General features: G+C 36.3%; 1 protein-coding gene and 1 long non-coding RNA gene across 2 annotated transcripts in view; one reads left to right on the forward strand and one right to left on the reverse strand.

Moving 5' to 3' along the window:
- LOC106148104 overlaps nucleotides 1-4,584 on the reverse strand; it is a 35,305-nt gene extending 30,721 nt beyond the window's left edge. Inside the window, exon 1 of the long non-coding RNA XR_001233264.1 lies at nucleotides 4,495-4,584. This is a non-coding gene — a long non-coding RNA (uncharacterized LOC106148104). The remainder of the gene's footprint in view (nucleotides 1-4,494) is intronic.
- Nucleotides 1,614-19,169, forward strand: Kiaa1024l (KIAA1024-like ortholog). Its single transcript, XM_005380556.2, has 3 exons — nucleotides 1,614-1,933; nucleotides 13,253-13,480; nucleotides 17,715-19,169. Exons 1-3 carry the CDS (start codon nucleotides 1,769-1,771, stop codon nucleotides 17,892-17,894), a joined length of 573 nt encoding a protein of 190 aa, XP_005380613.1. The 5' UTR covers nucleotides 1,614-1,768; the 3' UTR covers nucleotides 17,895-19,169.
- Nucleotides 19,170-22,875: the final 3,706 nt, after the last annotated feature.

The raw sequence follows: 22,875 nt of genomic DNA on the forward strand, positions 1-22,875 counted from the left end.
ATCATGTATATTTAAAATGTACCAACAAACTTAATTAATAATAGAAAAAACCTCTGGGCACACAGGGCATAGCAGAGGAATCTAAGAGGATGCCTAAGGAAACTGAAAGCCCATGTCACCTACCTCATGCTTTGGCTAAGAAAAAGGCTTAATCAAATATATTTGGATCTAAGTTGTGTGTCTCCACTTGCCAGTATAGGAAGCCAAAGACAAGTGAGGTTCTTCTTGAAGATGTGTGATATTCCCCAAACAATCTTTTAGGAAAAGCAAGCAGTCTAAGAAATATTTGTTTGTTAGATATATTCTGGCAACAGCCAGAAAAATCCAGATAATATCAAGCACACACACATATACATAATACACTCGATTCTGAAAACACTGGTGTTTATTTTTTTAACTGTCATATAAAGTATATATTACTTTCTCCAGTAAATTTATTTTTAAAGCACCTAAAATGTAAACCTAATATGTAAACAATGTCCAAAATTTTCTTATATAACATGCTAACTGTTTAATTAAGTGTTACAACTATAAGGAGGACAAAGTTTTGTTAAAATACAAGCCCTTTTGTCACTATAAAGAAGGTAAGGACTCTCCAGGGTCTTGCCTGCTTCAGGAACACCCTGGCTGCTGGTTGCTGTAAGTGATGTGGTACTGTTCTGAAATCTAACGCTGATGCATTCCATGTGTAACCTCAGTGCCCTGGAAGGGAAGCCTTCCTGCTGCATCAGAGGGGTTTACATATATGTACAAAGGAATAGACAGCCTATGCCTTTTAGACACTTCTGACGTATTTATTCTCTGCTCTCTCACTAGTGGGATGTTTTCCTCTTCCTGCAGATGGAATTCTACACTTTCCCAGTGAGAAATATGGGTCACCTTGAACAGAGTGCCTTGTGAGAACAGTTGCACATCGCTCCATTAAAGTCATCCCCACTTGCTGGCTGGCTACACTGTCCAAACCACACCTCCACCTTGGCCCTCTTAACAGCAGACGGTATGCTTACCATGGAGCATCCTCCCCCACAAGCAACCATGTTTCCCCTTAACTCCAAAGGTGCCAGGTGGATTCCAGACATCATAGAAGCTTGGACAGCTTGCAGCAGAAGCTAGAGAATCCCAATAGTGAGTAGGTCAAGACAGTGGATTGGGCACTAAATTATTGTAGTCAACTCTAAAGCAAATTCCTGCAACTTCCCTACTCAGAGCAAGCTACAGGCTGAAACTGGTTGGGTTCCACATGAGCTTGTGACTCTGGAAGCCAAACCATGAGACGAAACAAGACTCCGTGTATCACATGTGAAACTGCAAAGGTGGGGCTAAGGTAGTTGTGTTACCTCAGAAAAATTCAAACAGAAAAATCAACACGGGTGATTATTTCTTATGCTCCAATTTAAGAAGCATAATACTGAGATTCTGGCAGGCTTTATACAGACAACCGTCCCCCTTAGTTCAGAATCTGGATGGAGGAACATTAAGTGCTACAGATATCTAATTTTGTCATCCTGTTAATTTTAATCAGTGTAACCCCATCTGTCCCATTCAAGCACCCTCAGTGTGTGTGTGTGTGTGTGTGTGTGTGTGTGTGTGTGTTTAAAGTAGGGCAATGTGTTGCTTTGTTCTTGTGAGTTGATGTGTCATTTCAAGAACGGACTGGGGGCACCTGGTTTCAGATGCCAGTTGGAGCATCCTCAGGCTCATTAATAATGGAGGAGTCTGGCCGGAGCAGCCTTGCTCGCCTTTGTTTCCCCTGGAGAAGACGGGAGACATGGATCTTTCTGTTTTGCCCAATAACAACCATCCTGACAAATTCCTGCAGCTTGATGTGAAGTCTCTAATGAAGAGCCCGGCCCTGCAGCAGGCCAGTCTTGTGAGACTGCTGGGTGGAAACTACCCTGCTGCACAACACTGGCAAAACCTTGTCTACTCACAGGTAAGATGTGGGGAACATAAATATGGGGTTGCTTGTTTATTTCTTACTGCAGACCATTTCATTACTTGTGTGAAAAAAGTTACAGAGAAGTGAGTACCAGGCAGCTGCTCTCTCTTACAGTGTACTTTTCTCTAATCTCTTTATAAAATGTGTGAATTCTCCAACCATCCACTCCTTTCCAGTAACTAGCTTCTCTGTCTGTCTTCCCTGTAGATTTTTTGTGGCACTTGTTTTTCTCCTTTCCTTCTGAAATTTTAAACCATTTGTTGCATTTTCAAATAAGGCTTTGTAGTGAAACCTGTCCCCCTTGTCCTTAGTGTGACAGAAATAGAAAGCCTCTGAAGCTTACACTGCAGGGGTTACAATCCTCTGAGACAGCTAAGCACTTGCTTCAGCCTCCCTCACAGACTAGCCTCTTTCCCTCTAAATAGAGAAGACTCAGACACAGAAAAATGGAAACCTAATGAGAGAAACGAGAAGGAGAAAAAGAGAGAAAAAACCAAGTCAGGGAACTCTCCATCTGGGAAGGTGCTAGCTATTATTTTAGATATATTTATTTCCCACAAGTGTCCGTGTGGAAGAGACATCCAAGTCAGTCCTTCAGACGTAACATGGATCTACATACAGTATCTCTCTTGTTCTTCCTTTGCCTCTTCCTTCTTTTTGCTGACAAAAGGACAAGAATAAAATTGTGATGAGTTCCATGTGCTAGAATAAACATAAAGGCCCCGACTGTTACACAGCTAATGAAACAGGAATAATCTTTCTTTTAAGATGTAGAGACTAATGGGATTAAGGGTTAGTCAATTTAGAAACAGGAAGAAGCATTTCATTTCAGAACAGATGTGACTGACCTACAAACCCCTGCAAGTCATTAAATCCTTTGGAGTGGTTCAAATTCCCTGAACAGAAATTTGTTTTCTTTCAAGAACAGTTGCTACTCATGAGTCCTGGTGTAAAGTGACTCCTTTGTGGTATATTTGTGGGCTCTTTGGGACATTTACTATGAGATCATTGAAAATCAAGTACACTCAAATGATTATGTAAGTGTTTCCCCCACCTATAAGGGTTTTAATATATTTCCATTCTAAGGCAGGCTGTTGGGGCAAGACATTTTTTGAATTTTGCATTCATGCTTTCATAATCCTCAAATACTTCTTCCTTAACTCTGCATACCTGCTGTGTTGTTTTGTGTTTCAGTTTTAAATTAAATGGAATGCTCTTCCACCTTTACCCCCCTTGTTCTTTGTATTATCGAACAAAAGGATTAAAACTAATTTCAGAAAACCTCGCCCCTCCCCATCCTCTGAAGTTTATTCTAAAAAGACATAACCCATAAATTCTTTTGGCATTGAAATGTTGTTTCAGACTGGTGGTAACCTGGTTCCTTCATTAGGAACTTTACAGTTTAAAACGCTGTTGTTTTTTGTTTCTAAATCTGAAGGAAATGTAAAATTTTAGAAGGCAACTTATTCTACAGGTCTAAAGAGTATTCAAGGGAAAAACAAGGAAATAAACCTCTGCTTTGAAGGTCTTTAAATATGTGCTAATAATTAACTGTAAACTTCAAATATAGTTGATTTAGTTATTCTTTCAGTCAGAAAATGCTGCTGCTGCTGAAATAATGCAGGGCATGGGAAGGAGAGGTAGTAAATCAATTACAAATTCATGTGATTTGGTAGGTGTGGCACAAACTATGAGTAACAACAATTATATTCAAAATTTTACAGTGCATCAATAAATAATTCTCTCCTTGGATGGATCTTAAAATCTAGGGTGGATATATTCATTGGAAAAAATAATCTCAAAGAAATGAGCTTATGAATGTTTTAAGTAGTTGTAATGATTCATGGAAGAAGACACTGATAATGCCTGCTGTATCGAGGCGTTAGGCACGCATTAAATGGCAGCTGCTAAACAGTTCATTAATTTAAAACTCTTCCACTTGTAGGGATCCATTAACCAATGAGAACAGCCAAAGGGAAACCATTAAGCCAATAATCATGGCATAAAGGACTGGAAATGTGGTTTCTTTTCTTTTTTTTTTTTTTTTTGGTTTTTCTCCGGTACCAGGAACCAAACTCACGACCTTGAGCTTGCCAGGCAGGTGCTTTGCCGCTGAGCTAAATCCCCAGCCCCTTGTTTCTTTTCTTAAATGCACAGTAAGCCAGCTGGAGAAAAACTTATCATGGTCCTTAATCAACCCAAGCCTCAGTGTTTTCACTTGAAAATAAGCTCAATACTTTTACTTTAAGTCTTTCCTTAAAAGCAAGAACAAATAAAACATAAATTAAAATATAAGATAAAATTTAGAACGTTTCTTATAAAATTGGAAAAATATAAATAGAAGTATATATGTAAGTATTATTTACTAATATCCCAAAATGTAATGAAGTTATAATTTTATTGGAAACTAGGAGACAGCAGATAATACAATACTACTTTTTGTAGATACTGTGGTTAGAGATGTTTGTGGGTGTGGGAGAATAGTTGTGGTAGCTGGGAAATGTAGTCAATACATTTGTCATTTGTGTAATCCAAGCAGTAAATTTGATACTTACATATCAAAGTATCTTCAGTTATGTCAAGTAAGCTTCCAGTATACTGCCTGGTGCCTGGAATGCAGATTACTTCATGGAATGTCACAAAATTTAACCCCAGGGGCTGGGGATTTAGCTCAGTGGCACAGTGCCTACCTGGCAAGCACGAGGTCTTGAGTTCGATTCTGGGTACTGGAGAAAAAGACAAAAAACAAACAAACAAACAAACAAAAATAAGATTTAACCCACAAACACAACCTTTAACCTGCTGTCAATTTGGTGGTTAAAACAGAAATCAAATGGAACCCAAATATCAGATTGCCTTGTAACTACATGTATTATTTTAATATCAATGCATTAACTTCTTATAGTTTTAAAATTTACATTCTCACAATTCTAAGACATTTTTACATGATTGAACACAATACTGGATAGCCTAGAAAAGTAAGCACTTCATGGGCAAGTCTCTTACCAAGAACATTGTCAATTCCTAAATACTAGGGTATTTCTGGGGAAAGTAGTTATTAATTAAATCCACTATCTTTATACTCCTTCTTGTACACTTTCACTAGAGAAATAAGGAACTTCATAATAAATTTCCTGTAAACACAATAAAAATATTTTCCAAGATTTACTATTTCTGGTTGTTAAAATGATTTGGAGCATGTATCTAAGTAAGGCATTTTGCATTGTATTCCAAGTGTTTATACCAAATTGTGTATGAAAGAAGGTAAGAAAAGAAACCCTTATTTTTAAGCTAAATTTTTTCAAGTGATAAAATATCAGGGATTATGGGTGGATCTTTTTTTTTTCTGACTCGCACTTTCTGACTAGCACCTGGGCTTCGGAATCTTTTCAGACTAATCTCTTTGTTCTATCTTTTTCTGATTTCTGTCACATCAGATTCAGATCGCAGGTGCATTCCAGTGTAACTCTGTGACCTGAGGCAAAAGACTAAGGGTGAGACCCTGCTCTAGTGTTTTCTTCCGGAATCCCTACAGAATGTCATTTACTGGTTCATTTCCTCTTCACCATTACTCACTCATTTTCAATAGCACTCTTCTTGCTTTTAGTATGTATGTGTGGTGTATGTGTGTATATATTTGAGACAGATTTTATATATATATAAATAATCTTAATGGTCTCTGAACTCATTTGCCATGACCTCTGTAAAAATATTTTCATCCTGATGCTATTTAGAAAACAACAGCCCTGATTATACAACAGTCTCTAATTTTAAAATTTACACTAGGGAGATATTATGGGAGTTTTCTAGTGTTTAAGTTACTATCCAAGAATTATATCAAGAAGCAACATGAAGTTGCTCACTTGTACCTATCAGAACATGATTTATGGTGTACTAAATTTATGGGCCTCGAAGTTCCCCATTAGTGGTAGATACTTCTCTTGAACGGTATTTCGATAAATAACAGCTTGTCTGACCATGCTGCTCTCAGACGAGCCCCAAATGCCTCCTACACTGAAGCACATATAGAAGACACTGCAAGTTTCAGTCTCACATGCAGGACTACAGAGCCCCAGGCACTGTCAGAGAAGCAGGACACAAGATACAGGAGACACTGGAGTCTACCACAGGCTGTCTATGGGCTTTGTCTGAGATTTTCAATTTTATCCTGAAAATTTTAAGGAATCAGTGAAAAATTTTAAACGAGAGAATCACATGGTAAAATCTGTTTTCAAGAAAAAAACATTCTGTCAACTTGGAAAACTGAGTTACAGTAGTCAATGGAAAGAGGATTTTTTAAAGAGAAGCCTATTAGCCCATACATGAAATAGAAACAAAATACCTTATGTGCATTATAATTATAATGATGTGTAGATCAAAATGGGGAAAGTTCAAACCTATGATATTGGTTCTCCCAAACCACAAACATGCTATATCTTCTGCTTTTGCAGTTTGTTAAATGACCTTCTGTTATACAATATCTTGTAATCTTTACATAAATATTTTGCAAACACTTCACTAGGTGTATATCTAAATGCTTACAGTACTTACGGCTCTTGAGAATATTAACTTTAAATCATGTTTCATAATAATTACTCATGTGTGCTACTGATTGCTATATGTGGATTTTGAATCCAGAAAGTGTGTTTATAAGCTCTTATTTTATTTTCATGGTAAGTGCTTCTATAGCTAATCCGGTCATCTGTTTTGTTTCATTATTTACAAGTTTATTTATTTATTTAATTATTTATACACTCATCTGTCTACTGTCTTTGTTGCATGGCTTTGCACTCCTTCTGTGACACTATATTGATGGTGTTGCTACTGGCATCTTTGTATCAACACTAAAAGTAAAAATACATGCCTCTAATATTTCACCACTCAGTAAACTGTGTCCCAGACATTTTTGGTCTATTCACTTATACAGCTTAAAAATATCTCTATTATTTTTAATTTGATAACAGAACTTGCTTTACGTAATTATTTCAAAATCTTTTTTAACTGTTCCAAAATTCTACATTTTGTCACACTAAAGCAGCGAATTTTATTAATGTTCTACAATTTCATCATCCTCCTGGTAAAATATGATTCTTTGATATAAACCTGTCTTTTCCTGATATGTTTAAATGTTATATATTCTAGAATTCTGCTGAGAAATATTTTATTTATGAAGTTTTACATTTGTGTTTGTAACTATGTAATGTAGCAACCATTGTTAATTCTTATCCTTTTATTTTGAGGTTATGTGTCATTTTGTTGTTTTTGTGTTGTTTTGATTTTGTCTTCATTGTTGTTTTGTTAGTTTTTTTAATCTGTAAAATAAAAAAGAGAAATTGGTTAAGATTTGGTTACATAATGCTCTCATCTCAGTTTTTTATCAACCCCATAAAGTGATTTGGGGATTGTTCCTTGTTTTCTTATTTTCTTGAAGAATTTTTGACAAGGTTGAAAACTACCTGTTTTGAAAAGAGAAAAACTTGGCAGCAAAATTCTTCTGTCTGGTGTTCTTGAGTGTGTGTTGGGGGTAAGTAGAGTTTTAACTATTGATTCTCTTAGCAAATTATCACAGGCCTATTAATATCTCTTATTTTTCTTCATTAAGGTTTGTAGGAATATTATGTAGGAGGTTACCCAGCTACAGAAACATTTTTAACGCTGCTCAGATGGTGACGATGATGATGATGGTGTTGATGATCATGATTTCAGTGCCAGGGATCAAGCCTTAAGCCCCCTGCTCCCAAAGCAAGTATTCCAGCACTGAGTCACATTCTCATTCATCATTGTTTTGTTTTTTATTTTATTTTAAAGAGAAAACAAACAAAAAACAAAGACAAAAGACAAAAACAAAGCAACAAAAAAACAGTAAAAATGACACAGAATTTCAAAACAAGGTGATAGGAAATTAACAATGGTTGTTATACTACATATTGTTATCTTCAAAGCAGTTACTCAGATTACCAGATATAGGTATGCAAGAGTGATCAAACAATTAAGCATTAACAGTTCTTTTCAATAAAACAATAGAAATTAGTAGTACAGATTTTTTTATCTCTACTATGTCTCCTTACATATTCTTTTTAGATTTCCAGCCACAAGGATTTGTGTCTTTATTACTTTTCCTGAGCAGTATCGCCAGAGGTGTTTTAGTCTTTTCAAAGAAACCACTCTCAACATTGTCCATCCTTTCCATTTATAATTGGGGTTTTTCTTTTTTAAATATTTTCATTTTTTGCTTCATTCTTTATTATTTACTTTTATTGTTTTCTTACATTTATTATTTGGCTTTGTTTTTAAGGCTTAAATTGGGTGCTTATTAACTCTTTAACTGTTTCATTATCCTTTTATAATACAAGCATGTTTTCCCACAATATTTCCTGAAAATACTGTTGGAGTTCCAGCTAACAATTTTATAATGTGGCATGTTTTATTTTCCTTCTGCTCTAAATTTAAAAGTTTTCCTTATTATTACTTTAACATTTATTTTTAAGTTCACAAAATTTAGTATTTTAATTTATTTTCTTGACCTTTTCTATATTTGAAACTAAATTGTGTATGATCAAAGAGGTGATCCATTGTTATGGTTTGTGTCTGGATGTCCACCTAAAGCCTCAGGTGGTCATGGGGGTTGGGCTGTTTGGAGGTGGCTGAATTTAGAGTTTGTGATTAGTTTATTGTCCAGTTCTGGGATTGGCAGTGTGAGTGCTACAATCACTGTACGGTGGGTAGCCTGCATGTAATATAAAGGAGGAAAAGAGGCTTGCTTTTCCCTTTTGCTCTTGTTGCTTTTGGTATCTTCTGCTTCCATGAATGGTTGCCCTCTGCTATGTGCCACGCTGCTTTGGAGCCAGCTGAAACCTCCACAAACTGTGAGCTAAATAAACCTTTCTTTCCTAAATTTTGGGGCATCAAGTATTTTTCTCAGCAATGAGAGAAAAGTAACTAAGATATCCATATACAATGGTACCTCAGTTCATGAACTTCATTTGTTCCATGATTTTGGAAAAGATAATCATATTTGTGTTATGTGGAATATATGGTCATAATTGTGTTTGTCACCTGATGCAGAGTTTGCAAAGAAAAATAAATTTTTTCCAAATGCATTTGTTTGTGAAACAAATTGCTTGCAAACAAAACATTTGTAAACCAAGGTACCACTGTATTTAGTTTCCATGATTTCCTTTAGTATCTAATTGCTAATTTTTAAAATATTCAGTGTACATTTCAAAATGAAGTATTTTCAATTCTTTAATAACATATCTATCTATGTCAGTTGATCAAACTTGATTTTATTTACCAACTTCTATTCATCTATAATATTATTCCATGTGCTTGATAACAGTTACATGTATGAATTTCTCCTAATTTCAATCTTTGTTTTATACATGTTAGTACAATTTTACTAGATGCATGCAAATATAAAGTTATTATATTTTACTGATCTACTTTTATTCATTTTTCTAGCAACTATTTTATATCTAACAAAGCTCTCATATTAAGTCTGATACATATTTCTTTCCTTAGTAGTTAGTTAGGCCAAGCTATGCTGTGGAAACAAATATACACAACTTCTTAGTGGCTTCAGCACAATAAAACATATCCCTCCTTCACAGTAGATGTGCTGTAGGTAGTGCAGAAGTCCTAGGAGGCTCAATTTCAAGGGGAATTCCAGTCTTCTTCAGATCAGAATTTCTACCAGGCTTGCAGAGAGGAAAGGCAGAGAGTACAAGATGAACATTGACAGAGAGTTTTGTGGTCAGGCTTGAGTTCTAGCAGTCCTAGGTCCCAGTCCAACTGCTGAGTGCCCATGAATAAGAAATGGATTTGCTGAGCACCTAGCAGGCTTTACTAGCATTACTCAGTTAAATACATAGATAGTATCTCTAGGCATAATGATAAATTAGATACATTATACCGTATGTCATGTTTTACAGATGTGCATATATGTGTACATTGCATCTATATATGTATATATTTAAAATTTTCTTCCCATGTATTGAGCACATTCATCATGCCCTCAGAAGAACCAAACTGGAAGTCAGTCAGTTGCTATGCTGAGAGATTCTTCCTCATATCGTCCTATATGCTTCACTGAAACAAGAATAGGGCTACCACAGTAGTTCCTTCCTTCTTGACTGGGAAAAGTGAGTCACAGCAGTCACTCCTCCGAAGGAAATCTTAAATCCCTCTGGGAATATTTCACATAGACCTTCTTCCCTGAAGGTGAAGAAAATGAATTAGGCTCAGTTTCTGCTGTTTAGGAGGACTTGCGGATTCCTTGTTCTGTACGGTCCCTGGATCCATCCCTGGGAAGCAGCCTCTTGATCATCAATCTCTTGTGCCTGAAGTTGGATCCTCCTTCAAAGCAGCACAGGCTTTCAAGCTGACTCATACTTATCAATATTGGATATCTAGGACTACTGTTGTTTCTTACATTTTCTATTTTAACTAATCAAACGTGTTTAGGTGTAATTTTGTGGATTGTTTGTGAATATATTTCCCTAAAAATTCAGTAAATTATTTATTAATGTGATTTCTACCTATTTAGCCCCAGTAAGTTCTATATGTCATTGAACATACATAAAGTTTTTGAAGACGCAGATTTCAAATGGCTTTTATTTGTTTGGTTTTCTTCTCTAATTTCTCTAACTTTCGTGACAACTCCCAGAAGCTTTTTGAAATGATAAGTATGAAACTATGCCTTTAACAAAATCTTTGCCTTGGATATCTTCATTCAGCTGAGAAATCTTACTATGCTTTGTGCTCACTGCATTTTTATTCTTTAAAATAATGTTACGTTTCAGTATTTGGGGTCTGTAATCAAATTGAGAACACTAGAAAGCATGAAATTTTTAGGTTCTTTTTCAATGCACTCTTTAATTCCTTCTTCTAAACTGGTGGGTTCTGTCCCGGATGTCATGTCTTTCCTGTATTACACTAACGCTCTGATTCTTGAAATATTTGTATGTAAGGGCTCACATTAGTTAAGTTTCTCACCTGAATATATATTATTGTTAAATGATCTTTTTTCTTCCTCCTTCCTCCTTCTTTCTTTCCCTTCCTCTCTCTCTCTCTCTCTCTCTCTCCTTCCTTCTCTCCCTCCTTTCTTCCTAACTATCCGTGATGTCCTGGGGAATCAAACTTAAGACCTCACATATGCTATCAATGTACACAACCACTGAACTATAAGCCAAGCCCTGCATCAAATTCTTAATAAAGATAAGTAATAAATCTCTCTTGACATGTTCTATAGACACAAAATTGGCATACAGAACAAAAATAAATGATACCATGTTCTAGCATAAATCATAATACTTTCAATAATATGGCTTAGAAACAGGGCTTGAATATTCTTTTAGACTATGTATGCTATTTTGCTATTTTATATATTAGCTTTTTAGTCTATATCTTGTCATAGTGTTTGTAAATTTTTTCTGGAGCCCTCAAACTTTATTTTCTTCATTTATACAGATTTCTTATTTAAGAAGAAACTCAAGGAACAGTCTAGTATGCAAGTAACCTAACAAAGCCAATTTGTCAATGTCAGAAGAATTATCCCTCCTCAGATATGATCAAAGATGTCTATGTTTAGAGAAAAAAAGTGATTCAGAATTATGCTTAGCTCAAACAATCTAAATTTCTTATCAAATTGTTCTTTACTCAATTCAGATACATTACTTATGAAGCCACTCATCTTTACGATACACATTCAGTCAAGAACTATTATTTTAGTGCACACTTTGATATTATAGAATATAAATTGACTTTGAACAGACCGAGAAACTATTGAAGTCAGAGAGAATCTCCAAGTTGATCTCTGAGAATGTGAAAAATGCAAGGATTAAGAAAGTTAAGTAAACCCAACACCGAAGAGAATGCGAATGGTTTCATCGGGATGACTTTTCTTAAGTTGCCAGCCATTTCAGGAGGAAATTATATGCAATACCAGTTTACAACTTTATTTTATATACATATACACATTTAATGTGACATATATCCCAGTAGATGTTCAAGTTATTGATGTATTGATTGTCATAGACATGAATCAGAAGAAAACAATTTTTATGAACTTTCTCTGCTTAGGAACACTACAGTTTGGGAAACATATATTGAAATATTGCTGTAAATCAGAAAAAAATTACCAGCTTTTAAAAGTTAAACCTGTGTTACCTTAAAATTAATGTTTGATTTCTCCCCACTGATGCTGTGTGAAGAATGAAGTATTATTGTATAAGCTTTTTATTTTTGTTTTATCTTAATTTGTGTTTGAACAGTGAACAAGTTTTTTTGTTGTTGTTGTTGTTTTTTATGGTACCGGGATCGAACTCACAACCTTGCCCTTGCCAGGCAGGCGCTTATGCCACTGAGCTATATCCCCAGCCCCAAACAGTGAACAAATTTTAATTTAAAAAGTTCCAACCTGTGTGATGTCTTCATAGTCCTAAGGTGGGGGGGAAGCAAAGTAAAATTCTGAAGGTTAAACCAGATACAGAAAAACAGGCATTGTGTAATTCTATTTATACAAAATGCCCAATGAGTCCAAATTAATCTGTATTATTAGAGTTAGAGATACCATTTACTTTAAACAGGGAATTGAGAAGAAATGAAAGTGGAATAAGGCGTGCTGGTAATGTTCTGTTGCATACCCCAGGGGCAGAATATTACATTTATTTGGCTTGTGAAAATGTATTGAGCAATATATTTGTCATATGTGCACATCTCTGTATGTGTAATATTATTTTGGTTCTATAAAAACATATTTAAAATTTGAAAGTCACTATTTGAACCATCTAATATGAAACGCACACATACAATGTTAAATTAACTCAGTCCACAAAGCTGTCTGAACTAGGATCCAGGAGAATATTTGTAAAAAGCCAAGACATAGCTGTAAAATGTCTTTTAATCTTGAACTTGCTGGATTAATACAGCCATGTTAAATATTATTTTTATCAGTTGTGGAATATACCAACACAGAGAAGTAAAATGTCTTTAAATCACAATACAAGTAAACTGGAAAACTGGGCCCTGTTCAGAATTCTACCAGATGAATTAAACAATACTCTTTCTCAGTACTTATAAAACAGTATTCAAATGAATATTACAATAGAAAAAGATCATATGCAAAGAGAGAACTCAATTAATAGTAAGATTCTAGGTCAAAGTTGACCCTAGAGTTATTTTCTCATCCATGGTCCTAACCTGTTAGGGATCTAGTTCAAATCAACAATTTTCCAGCCATTTGTCCTCCATTGTACTCTTGACCATCAGAAGACCCATCTGTAAGTGATGGTTTATCTCTTTGCTTCCTAACAGAAAGAAAAGAAGAATGTCACTGCTCAACGAGTCAAAGGATCCAGCGGGGTGGTCTCTGTCATTGCCGATAGCCCTCCACCATCCATGTCCTCAGTTATGAAAAATAACCCACTCTATGGTGACATAAGTTTGGAAGAAGCTATGGAAGAAAGAAAAAAAAGTCCTTCCTGGACTATTGAGGAGTATGACAAGCATTCTTTGCACACAAACCTCTCTGGACATCTAAAGGTACATAAGACTGAGGATGAGGAGTATATTTTTCTTTTGCATATCCATACTCAAATGTCAAAATGATTTTAATCCATCCTTAAATTAACAAGAAACATAAAGAGAATCAAGGTAGTGTGAAAGCTAAAAACAAAAAAGATTGAGAATCACCCTTTCAATTGGTGACGGAGGTCAGTAAAATAACCCTGAAACAAAGTGTTATTGAGATGACAGGCATTCTTCACTAGACATAAAATCTCCAGATTTCAGGTCATTTGGGGCCCTGGTTTAACTTTTTCCTTCATAGTCAAATCTATGTTTCTTTGATACAGAAAGAGATAAAATGATGTAGCATAGAATACAATATCTCAAGGAGGGTAAAAAGTTTTCCACAGCTGATTTGCAAGATCACATGTTTTTCCAGAGTTTTTCCGTTTATGTTCATGAACTCTTAAGGACTGATTTCTTACTGTATATTTTTTGAAACATATAAAGTGCTCTGTTTTAGGCACAGTGTGAGGAAGTACTTAACAGGATAATTTTATATCAAGCCTACCCAGAGATTTAAGATTGCAGATTGACATTTTGGTCATTTTTCTGTGTCTCAGTAACAAAACAAAACAAAAACATTTCAACACAGGAAAAGTATGCAATGAACTCATTCACCCAGCTTAAACCCAACTTAAGTTTTTCTTTCTTTCCTTTTTTTCTGTTTTCCTCCCCTGAAGTCTGTTACCCATGTATAAAAGACCTAGAAATACCTGAAAACCGGAGAGTGAAGTGCTTCACTTCCTGAAAGGACTGGATTCTTAACCAGCCTTGGCTTGCCTCCACCCGCCTCAGCCTGGGATGCTGATATTTTCCAAGTACTCTTCACTTTAAATTGTGTGTCTGTTACATTATTTTCAGCACCTGAGGACTCTTTTTCTTTGGAATGTGACAGCACCACGTCCTTTTAAATCTTACACATGGTTTTTAAGATGTTCACACCTCAAAATATTCTATAGTGGAGAATCAATGCTTTTTGATCTAGTATTTTGAATATTTACTTCTTACTGTGGTGGCTTTCCAAGAGGCTTAAAAAACAGATGCTCCTGAAAGAAACAATCATCATACATTTTATTTTCCTTCCTTCCCTTTTTTCTTTTTCTTTCTTTCATCTTCTTTATCCAGAGGGTTTAAATCAAGACTTCTAAGTCTAATCTTTGAAAACTAAATTGTACTGCCTTGCTTCCCACACATTCAAACATTGGTGATATATTTCTAGGACATCTTACCTGGCCTTTGCTGTTTATGTGCATGGTGAAGAAACAACATAAATAAACATTGTACACCTGCCTTCAGAAAGTTCGTCTCAATGAGAAAATTCACAGTACTAATTATGGAAAAGACATAGAAGCATGTCTGTAATTGCAGTATAAAATTCTGGGAAGACTTGGAGTGGGGAAGTCACATGTGATTATAAAAAGTCTTCATGACATGGTTAATTCATACTAACCTTGAAGTGTATGTGAAACTTTCAAAAGATCTAGAAGGTTTGCAACAGTAGAGGCAAGGTTTCCCCCTAGTTTGAGCAACCAGGCTTCCTCCTGGCTTGACTAGCAAGAGGAAAGATAAAACTGCAGGAAAGTGAGAGCATTTGAGGAAACACTCAGTGGAACACTTTTGCTAGAGTCCCAGTTTAAGAATAGTGGTAGGGAAGGCCACAAAAATCTACAAAAAAAGAAGAGAACATTTGAGAATGGAGGTGACAGGGAAAGTCTGAGCAATGGACACTAAGGTGGAATTGGAAGAGATCATCTGTGGTGTGTTACTGTGCAGAAGGCTGGTCACAGGTGACAGTTATACACTGTATACTTCACAAAGCTGAGAAAAGATTCTGAATGTTCTCAGCATAAAGAAATGACCAATGTTTGAAGAGATAGATATGCCTATCTTGATTTAACCATTACAGACATTACATTTAAGTTAAAAAAATGAGTTTGATTTTCAAAAGTTAAGAAACCAAGTTTGAATATTAGACTAAGGAAACTGAACAATAATATCTTTAGGCTGAACAATATGTTTAAAGAAAGCAGACTGTAACTCCAATGGTTGAATTGTTTTACTAAAACCAATGCCTGTCTCTTACCCTACCTTGTCCTCTACATTCACACCAACTCGTATCAAAGCTCAAGCCTATGGCCTGTGCATTGACTTCTGAGGGAAGCAGTAATTAGAAGAATTTTCTAGAACCCATGAGCTCTTCTGCTGCTCATTAATTCAATTTCTTTATCATCACTTCTATCCTTGTCTCATAATTAGTAAATATAACCCCTAAAATATTTTCTGAAATTCTGATATAATTTACAGACTATAAATGTTCCAGATACCTCAGTTTGGTCCTATTTTTCTAAATTGTTAAGATTTTTTTAAGTCAGACAAGAGAGATCCTATATTAATTACAAATCCAAGCTAGAAGAATGTAACAGAGGAAATTTTCCATCATACAGTTTTTAATGCAGAACAAACTCATTAAACTTGTAGGCAAAATGGAGGCCTCTGATTTGGACACAAGTGAGATGAAAGGTGAGAGTAAGGTAGACAAGGATTTTTAAATCCTTCTGCACAAGTGAATCTAAATTTTATTGTAATATTTGACCATTTGTAAGACTAGGAAGTTCAACCTCCAACCACTACAGTAGGAGTGTAAAAACGTTAATGAAGCCATCACAGCTCCTTACGAGCATGCACTTTCCTCTTCTGCTAGTGCACTGATAACTCTGAAGCTAGTTCAGTGACCCTTGAGGCTGACAACTGTGGAAAGGGGTTGTACCACACTCCAGATGATTCTAAATCCACTGAAACTAGCGAGGGTGGGTAGCCTGCTTCGAGCCTTTGCAATCATCCAGATGAGAGAGAATGAGGCTTGAAATGGCTTTGTGACAACGGCAGTTCATCATTTCCTAGAAATTTCTGTTCTGCCTTCCAAATGCCAGATGTAGATACTGAATCTGTAGCCCTGAAACCTAGCATAAAATGATAGAAGAGTAACTGCACTATTTGGTATGGACAGTAGAGTTTGCAAATGCTTTGCAAGAGAGAATATTGATGTGAAGATAATTCTTTAGCACTGAAAGGAAAATGAAGCCAGTGAAATGAGACATGGAGTACAGTTGCTGATGTGGAGGATATACTAGCTCTTTTCTTTGGGAGGTCAAACAGTGCCAAAGCTTCAGCACGGCAGACACACTAGAACCCTCTATGAGGAAGACTAATAATTTGAGATTCATGGACGGGACTCTTGATACCTAGTCTCATTCTCCCTTCTTGGAAGTCAGCTTCTGGATTTACTGGAAAGCGCACTAAACATGCTTACTCCTGCAGACAAAATCAAGCCTCCAAGGTTCATCTAAGGCAAGGAATTTTAATTCTACTTCAACTCACTAACCTGATTTACACGCACTATTCATAAGATGTAAGAAGTACAAAATTGCCTAACAGATGACAGAATCACTGTGGTGTTTCTGACCTTCCAATGTGACCAATTTAATAAGGAATTTTTGTAGGCTTCCTAATGAATTCTGAGGCAGATCTGCACATTAACTGCCCAGATCCCTTGGCTGCCAGGGGCTGTAGCAGCACACCCATGTATTTAGAGAAGCCTATTCTCTTTTATTCAAGATGTAACACGTAAATCTCACTGCTCTGACAGTTTGAATATGAACCTTCAGCCTGTCTGACATCTTTTTTAAAATTTTATTTTGAAGAATAAGAAAGAACAATAGCAAAATAACAACAACATAGACAAAAACAAAATAAAGTAAAACAATAAAAATAATACAGGATTTCAAAACAAAATGATAAGAATTAACAGTGGCTGTTATATTACATTTTGTTATTGTCAACAAAGTTGCTCAGATTACCAGATGTAAGAATGCAAGATTGATCAAACCAATAAAGAGAATAAAACATACAAACAAACAAACAAAAAACATTAGAAACAATACAGTTTCACTAGACAAGATGGTATGAATTTGCCAGTGGTTGTTATATTGCATATTGTTGTCTTCAAATTAGTTGTTCACATTACCAGATATAAGCATGCAAAATTCATCCAAAAAATTAAGCACTAACTGTTCCTTTCAATAAGCCATTAGACATCAGCAGTGCAGTTATCCCAGCTATCTTTCTATGGACAATAGCTTGTCTTCCAGTCTCAGTTTGTCACGCTGATCACTGACGATACCATACTCTCTATGTAATTTTCTTTCAGGAAAACCCTAACGACCTACGGTTTTGGTTGGGAGACATGTACACACCGGGTTTTGACACCTTGTTGAAAAAGAAAAAGAAGCACGACAAGCAATCAAAATTATGTCGTGTAGGTTTGATTGTTCTCCTTGTTGCCTCCATCTTGATAACCATAGTGACTGTCAGCACTTTATTCACCTAAAGAAACTGCCACAGAGCCACCTTCCATTTTTAAACAAGACTCATAAATATGTGCAAAGAAGTCTTCATGTAGTATGAATGTGCCGTTGATTGTACAATTAAAGGTCATTGCTCTGTGGAATGTGAGCATCGTTTATGATACGCCCCGTTTCGTTCTCTGGAACCTGTGTACAAATTCCAGCCTGCACTTTTTCCTTTGGGAAGCAAATCTGAGGATCACAACCACAGAAAAGCCATTATACAAGCAAAGTTAAACATTCTTATCGAGGAAAAACCAGCATCAGTGATTATCAGCAGCAATGTCTCAATACTGAAACTTTCTTTGCCTTACTTTAAAAATACCACCAGTTCCTCTTCACCCCTTCCACCTAAGGCACTATGGAAGACTGACCTGGTCATTGTTGGACCAAGAACCAGGTAGACAAGCCAAAAGCTTTTAGTTGTGCTGTCAGTTGGTTTGGAGTCATTCTCTGTCTTATCTTCCTTTATTGCTGTATAAGTCAGCTGGGGGAAAAAAAGTGTTGGGGGAAGAGTTTGCTCAATTCTATTCTTATTTTCTAAGTATTTTTCGTAATACACCTAGTGTTCCATTTAGCAAAACTAAACTTGGACAAGTCATAGTGCTGTGGTTAATTATATTTTGACCCAATTGTGCTTATTAATTGATCCAAATTGTCTAGTGTGACCTCTGATAGAGGTCAATATATGTCGCCAGCCATGGTCTAGCTGGAAGGCCCTAGAAAAGCAAAAGACATTGCCAAAAGAATGAGTTTGAGCTCTGACCATGACATTGTTAAACTATTGGACCCCAAGCAATATATTTTCTCAGAGAAGGGATAACACCACCTCCCCAGTGAAGCTGACTAAGGCTAAATAAGAAACAGAAGTGAGAACAATGCCAGGCTCCCAGGATTTAATTGCTTAGTTAGTGGCAGTTGTTATTACTGATTTATGTCAGCTGAGTGGCATCCTGGGCTCATCTTTCCTGGCCTGCAGATAATTGGGCACAGGGTTCTGGGTGTAGATCATGCAGCTGCTGCTCTCCTGTCCTCCCACAGAATCCTTCCCTGAGGCCCTCACTGCCGCTCCTTCCTCTTCTTTAGAAGTCACTCTGAAGATGTCTTGTGCATGAAACGAAAGAGGGTCTTTCTCCTTTTCCCCTTAGCCTAAAGTATGCTTTTGTTCCTTGACTTTTCCATATTATTTTGTATATTTCTCTTAATACATATTTGAAACCAAGCACATTAAAGCACAGCTTTCCTGGTCAATAAAATCACTGTGGACAAAAAACTGTCTTGATCTGCTTTGCAGTCCCTGACTTCTTATTTCTCCTTTCCTTGATGATGGGTTCTAATCTCTCCAAATTAGAGGAGCAATGAAGGATTTGGGGTCCTCTTGAGGGAAGCTCAGGTCCACCTCTGAGACATTACTTGGGATGAATCTGTAATCAAACCTTCTCTGCCAGTGTTTATGTTCAAAGCACATTCAAGCCTTTGCCATACACCAAAAGCATTCGCATTGCATTGAGTTACATATGGCTGGATAAGGCAATGCGAAAGTGAGAACTGCTGAACAAGTAAGGGTAACCACAGAAGAACGAAGCCAGGCTCGGACCTGAGCGCCGAACCTGTCCTGTTCCCTGAACCTGTCCTGTTTCCATCTCATTAAACCTGGCTTCTCAGTCAAGCACACAGGATCTCTCTGGTCTTTCTACCCCACCCCATTCTTATTTATGATCCTATCAGTCATTTATTTTTCAGAATGAATGACTTTACTACTTGCTAGTACTCCAAAACTAATTTTCAGTTTTAGCCTTCAATATAATTGTGGAATCAAAATGTACTATTTTCCTTCATGAATGAATGCTGTGCATCTAAATGTGAGCAAAAGTCCTAAACACAGAGAATACATGTCTGGTTCCACTCAAAATCATGCCTAGCGTGCAATTCTCATTTTTTCTTCACTATGGGTTTTTGTGAAAGTGGCTCAAGCAGAAAAAGCAAAAGGTCATGGAAAATACAGAAATGATGACTCTTAATAGGCTTATGCTCAAATCTGGAATTTCTTGGAAATCTCTGATCCAAGTTCAATGAACTAATGTTTTTAAAGCACTTAAATACAATCCTTGGCAAATAGTAGGTGGTCAATAAATAATAACTATTATTGTCTTCAACACTGGCTATTGTAGTCTCCCTTGTTTATTCGAAATTAGAATAAGAGAATCGGAGTTTCATAAATTCTTAATAATGATACTAATTTATTTTCAAATAGTAATCTTCCCCAGATTCTTCCACACACCCCTCACCAAAGCTTTGGTTTTTATGTTGTTTTATTTTGTTATTTTAGGTTACTGAGTGCAAGGTCTAAAGTCAACTAGCATGTGAAGTTTTCTCGAGAAAAAGAATTCCAACTGTGTGTATTTGTTTCAAAATGCCGCTTTCATATTTAATGAAAGGATTAAGTTTTTCACATAATCCATTAATGACCTCTCCAGCTGCATTCCTGTTACTGCCACCTAGCGGACAGTTTAGTGAGTAGAAACCAGAAGAGCGCTTCGCGCCTCCGTTTATGTGGAGTGCACTGCTGCCCTCTGGCGTGGACATTATTGGCCTGCCTTTAATCCACAAAACAGATTTAACAAGAGGAAAGTATGCACTTGAGGCCTAATTTTGCCTCTGGGTTTAGGATCACTGTGGTGGGATTGTCAAGAGCTCCACTAATTTTGATGCCGCTTATCTAGCCAGGAAAGAGATATAACTGGCTGTAAAGTTACAAGGACAGCTGAAATCAGAGCTGGGACCTCAACATAAAATCCTGAGTCTACTACACCCCATACTCTAAGGAAAGCTGAAGCCACAGTTTCCTTAGAGATGAGGCCGTTCCTACACAAGCTCCTGAACTAGCTGAGGGTTTTAGAGATATTGAACAGCAACTCCTTGCTTCAGGGTTGGTATGGCCTTTTCAGTGTCTACGTTGCTAACCCTCTGTGTGGGTAGTGGTTTTAAATATTATTTCAACATTTCTCTTCTTCCTCTACTCATTGTTTAGTAACACTTTTGAAATTCTTCCCACATATAACTGAATGTCGTTTAATCATACATGAGAAATAATTTTTAAAACTCTAATTCAAGTGATTAAATCTCAACCCTTCTAAGTTTCTACATCCACACCCACAAAGTCTAACAGCCTGTGCTTTTTAGAGGAAAGATAACTTTTTGGTTCCTGCCAAATATCCACTTAGTCCAAGCTTTGGCACAATGCTAGGTGAGAATATTCAACCAAAGTGAACGCCTTCAGAAACTGAACAAACCTTCTGCCAGAGCCGTTGTTCTGCTTTCATTTTATGGATGCTGTGACTCATGTACTTGATCAAATTTCCCTCTTTGCACAGACTGCTGGAAAAACGCAGGATGAAACTGCAGAGCTCTCTTTCGGAAGTGTATAGGACTTCCTAATGTGCACTGCATGTCCCAGCCTCACTTACTGCTCCTCATAATAATCTGACCTTCGCATCATTTTTTCATGTTGTCTCATATTGCTCTATTTTTCCCTCTGCCACAAGCCTATAGAAAATGTACTGTGTATATGGAGATAATATAGAGGATACTTAGGATCACATGTCTGTGTTAATAATAACACATATATATGTATATAAAAACGAAAGATAAAAAGTTACCATGTCAAAGAAAAAATTCAAATTATAAGCATATCTTTTAAAGAAGTATTTTTTTAGTGAAAAAAGTGCTATGAGTAGACTTCTTCAGCCAGAAAAAAGATTCAAGGTTCACACAAATCTTACTTATACTGCACTTATTCTTTTAAAGTTCCTGGCTACCAAAAAGGCAAGAATTCTTCTTACACTAATTAAAATTGCTTGTTTTTTTCAGCTATGAGAAAAAAGATTCTTCACATGTAAATTAAGTTTCAAGGGGGGGTCTTGCTGCTGAGAGAATTATTTGAATAATAAAACAGTGGCTAGGCCAGATTCAAAGCTGTATTAATCAATATTGCATAAGTTAACAGTAGTTAACTAAATTTCTTTCCAGAAATGCATTATTTTAAGGGCTAAAATATTTACAGTCAATACTTTATACAATAATTTCTATGTTTCTGCTTCCAGAGTTTTCTGATATAATGGTTGCAAACCTCTTTCATGAATTTCAAGCATAGTGAAAGAAACATTTTGATTTTCTTTAACATGTAAATGCACACATTTCAGAGCCATTTTACCTGTTATTCAGGAAGATTTCTGACAAAGACTTTGTTCTTGACCTCAGTTTAATCGAGCTTCTTGAGATTTTCTAACTAGGCTCTGGATCTTGGGTTGTGTGCTTAGGTATTTATTGCAGAGTTAAAAGAATCTTGCTGAGTCAATTTCACAAAATTCTCCCTGGGTCTGACCACCCTCTAAATGATATCATCCTGCCCTGTCTTCAAAACAATCATCTTAGGCCAGCCTAAAAAAAATGCCTACTGCTTAGTAATATTCCACCAACCAACACGCGCCCCACATTTCCATGTTATGTTTAGAGTCCAGCTTTTCCTACTAAACAACAACAGAAATCATTGTAGTAACTGACACCACCCTTGAATAAAACTTTTCCTACTGTCTTTGACATGAATCGTGGGTTTTCCTTTATCATTCCCAGTGGACTTCCAGGCACAGCAGTGTCATACAGCCCCACACCTCTGCCTGCTCAGTTTGACCTTTCCTTCAGGCCTTCGCTCAAGATGAAGTGATTAAGTGCATCAGATTTAGTCATGTCTTACACATCATCTCAGAACCCTCTGCCTCTTGTTTCTTTTCCAGTATCATCTAGTGAAGTGAGTGCAATAAACACATATATATATGAGAGAAAAGATTGAGACTCAGAGTCATTTAAGACTTGTCAGAAACTGACACTGGAGTGAAACCGCTAGCTTCTTTTTTTTTTTTTTCTTTTGTTTGTTTTTTAGTTTTTCTTTTTTTTTTTTTTATTTTA

Source organism: Chinchilla lanigera, unplaced genomic scaffold, assembly GCF_000276665.1.
Source record: "Chinchilla lanigera isolate Chin_1 unplaced genomic scaffold, ChiLan1.0 scaffold00014, whole genome shotgun sequence".
Taxonomy (NCBI): Eukaryota; Metazoa; Chordata; class Mammalia; order Rodentia; family Chinchillidae; genus Chinchilla; species Chinchilla lanigera.

Coding starts and splice junctions, on each gene's coding strand:
- Kiaa1024l (XM_005380556.2), top strand. CDS start 1,769: ATGGATCTTTCTGTTTTGCCCAATAACAACCATCCTGACAAATTCCTG. Junction 1,934..13,252: donor AAAACCTTGTCTACTCACAG/GTAAGATGTGGG, acceptor GCTTCCTAACAG/AAAGAAAAGAAGAATGTCAC. Junction 13,481..17,714: donor ACCTCTCTGGACATCTAAAG/GTACATAAGACT, acceptor ATTTTCTTTCAG/GAAAACCCTAACGACCTACG.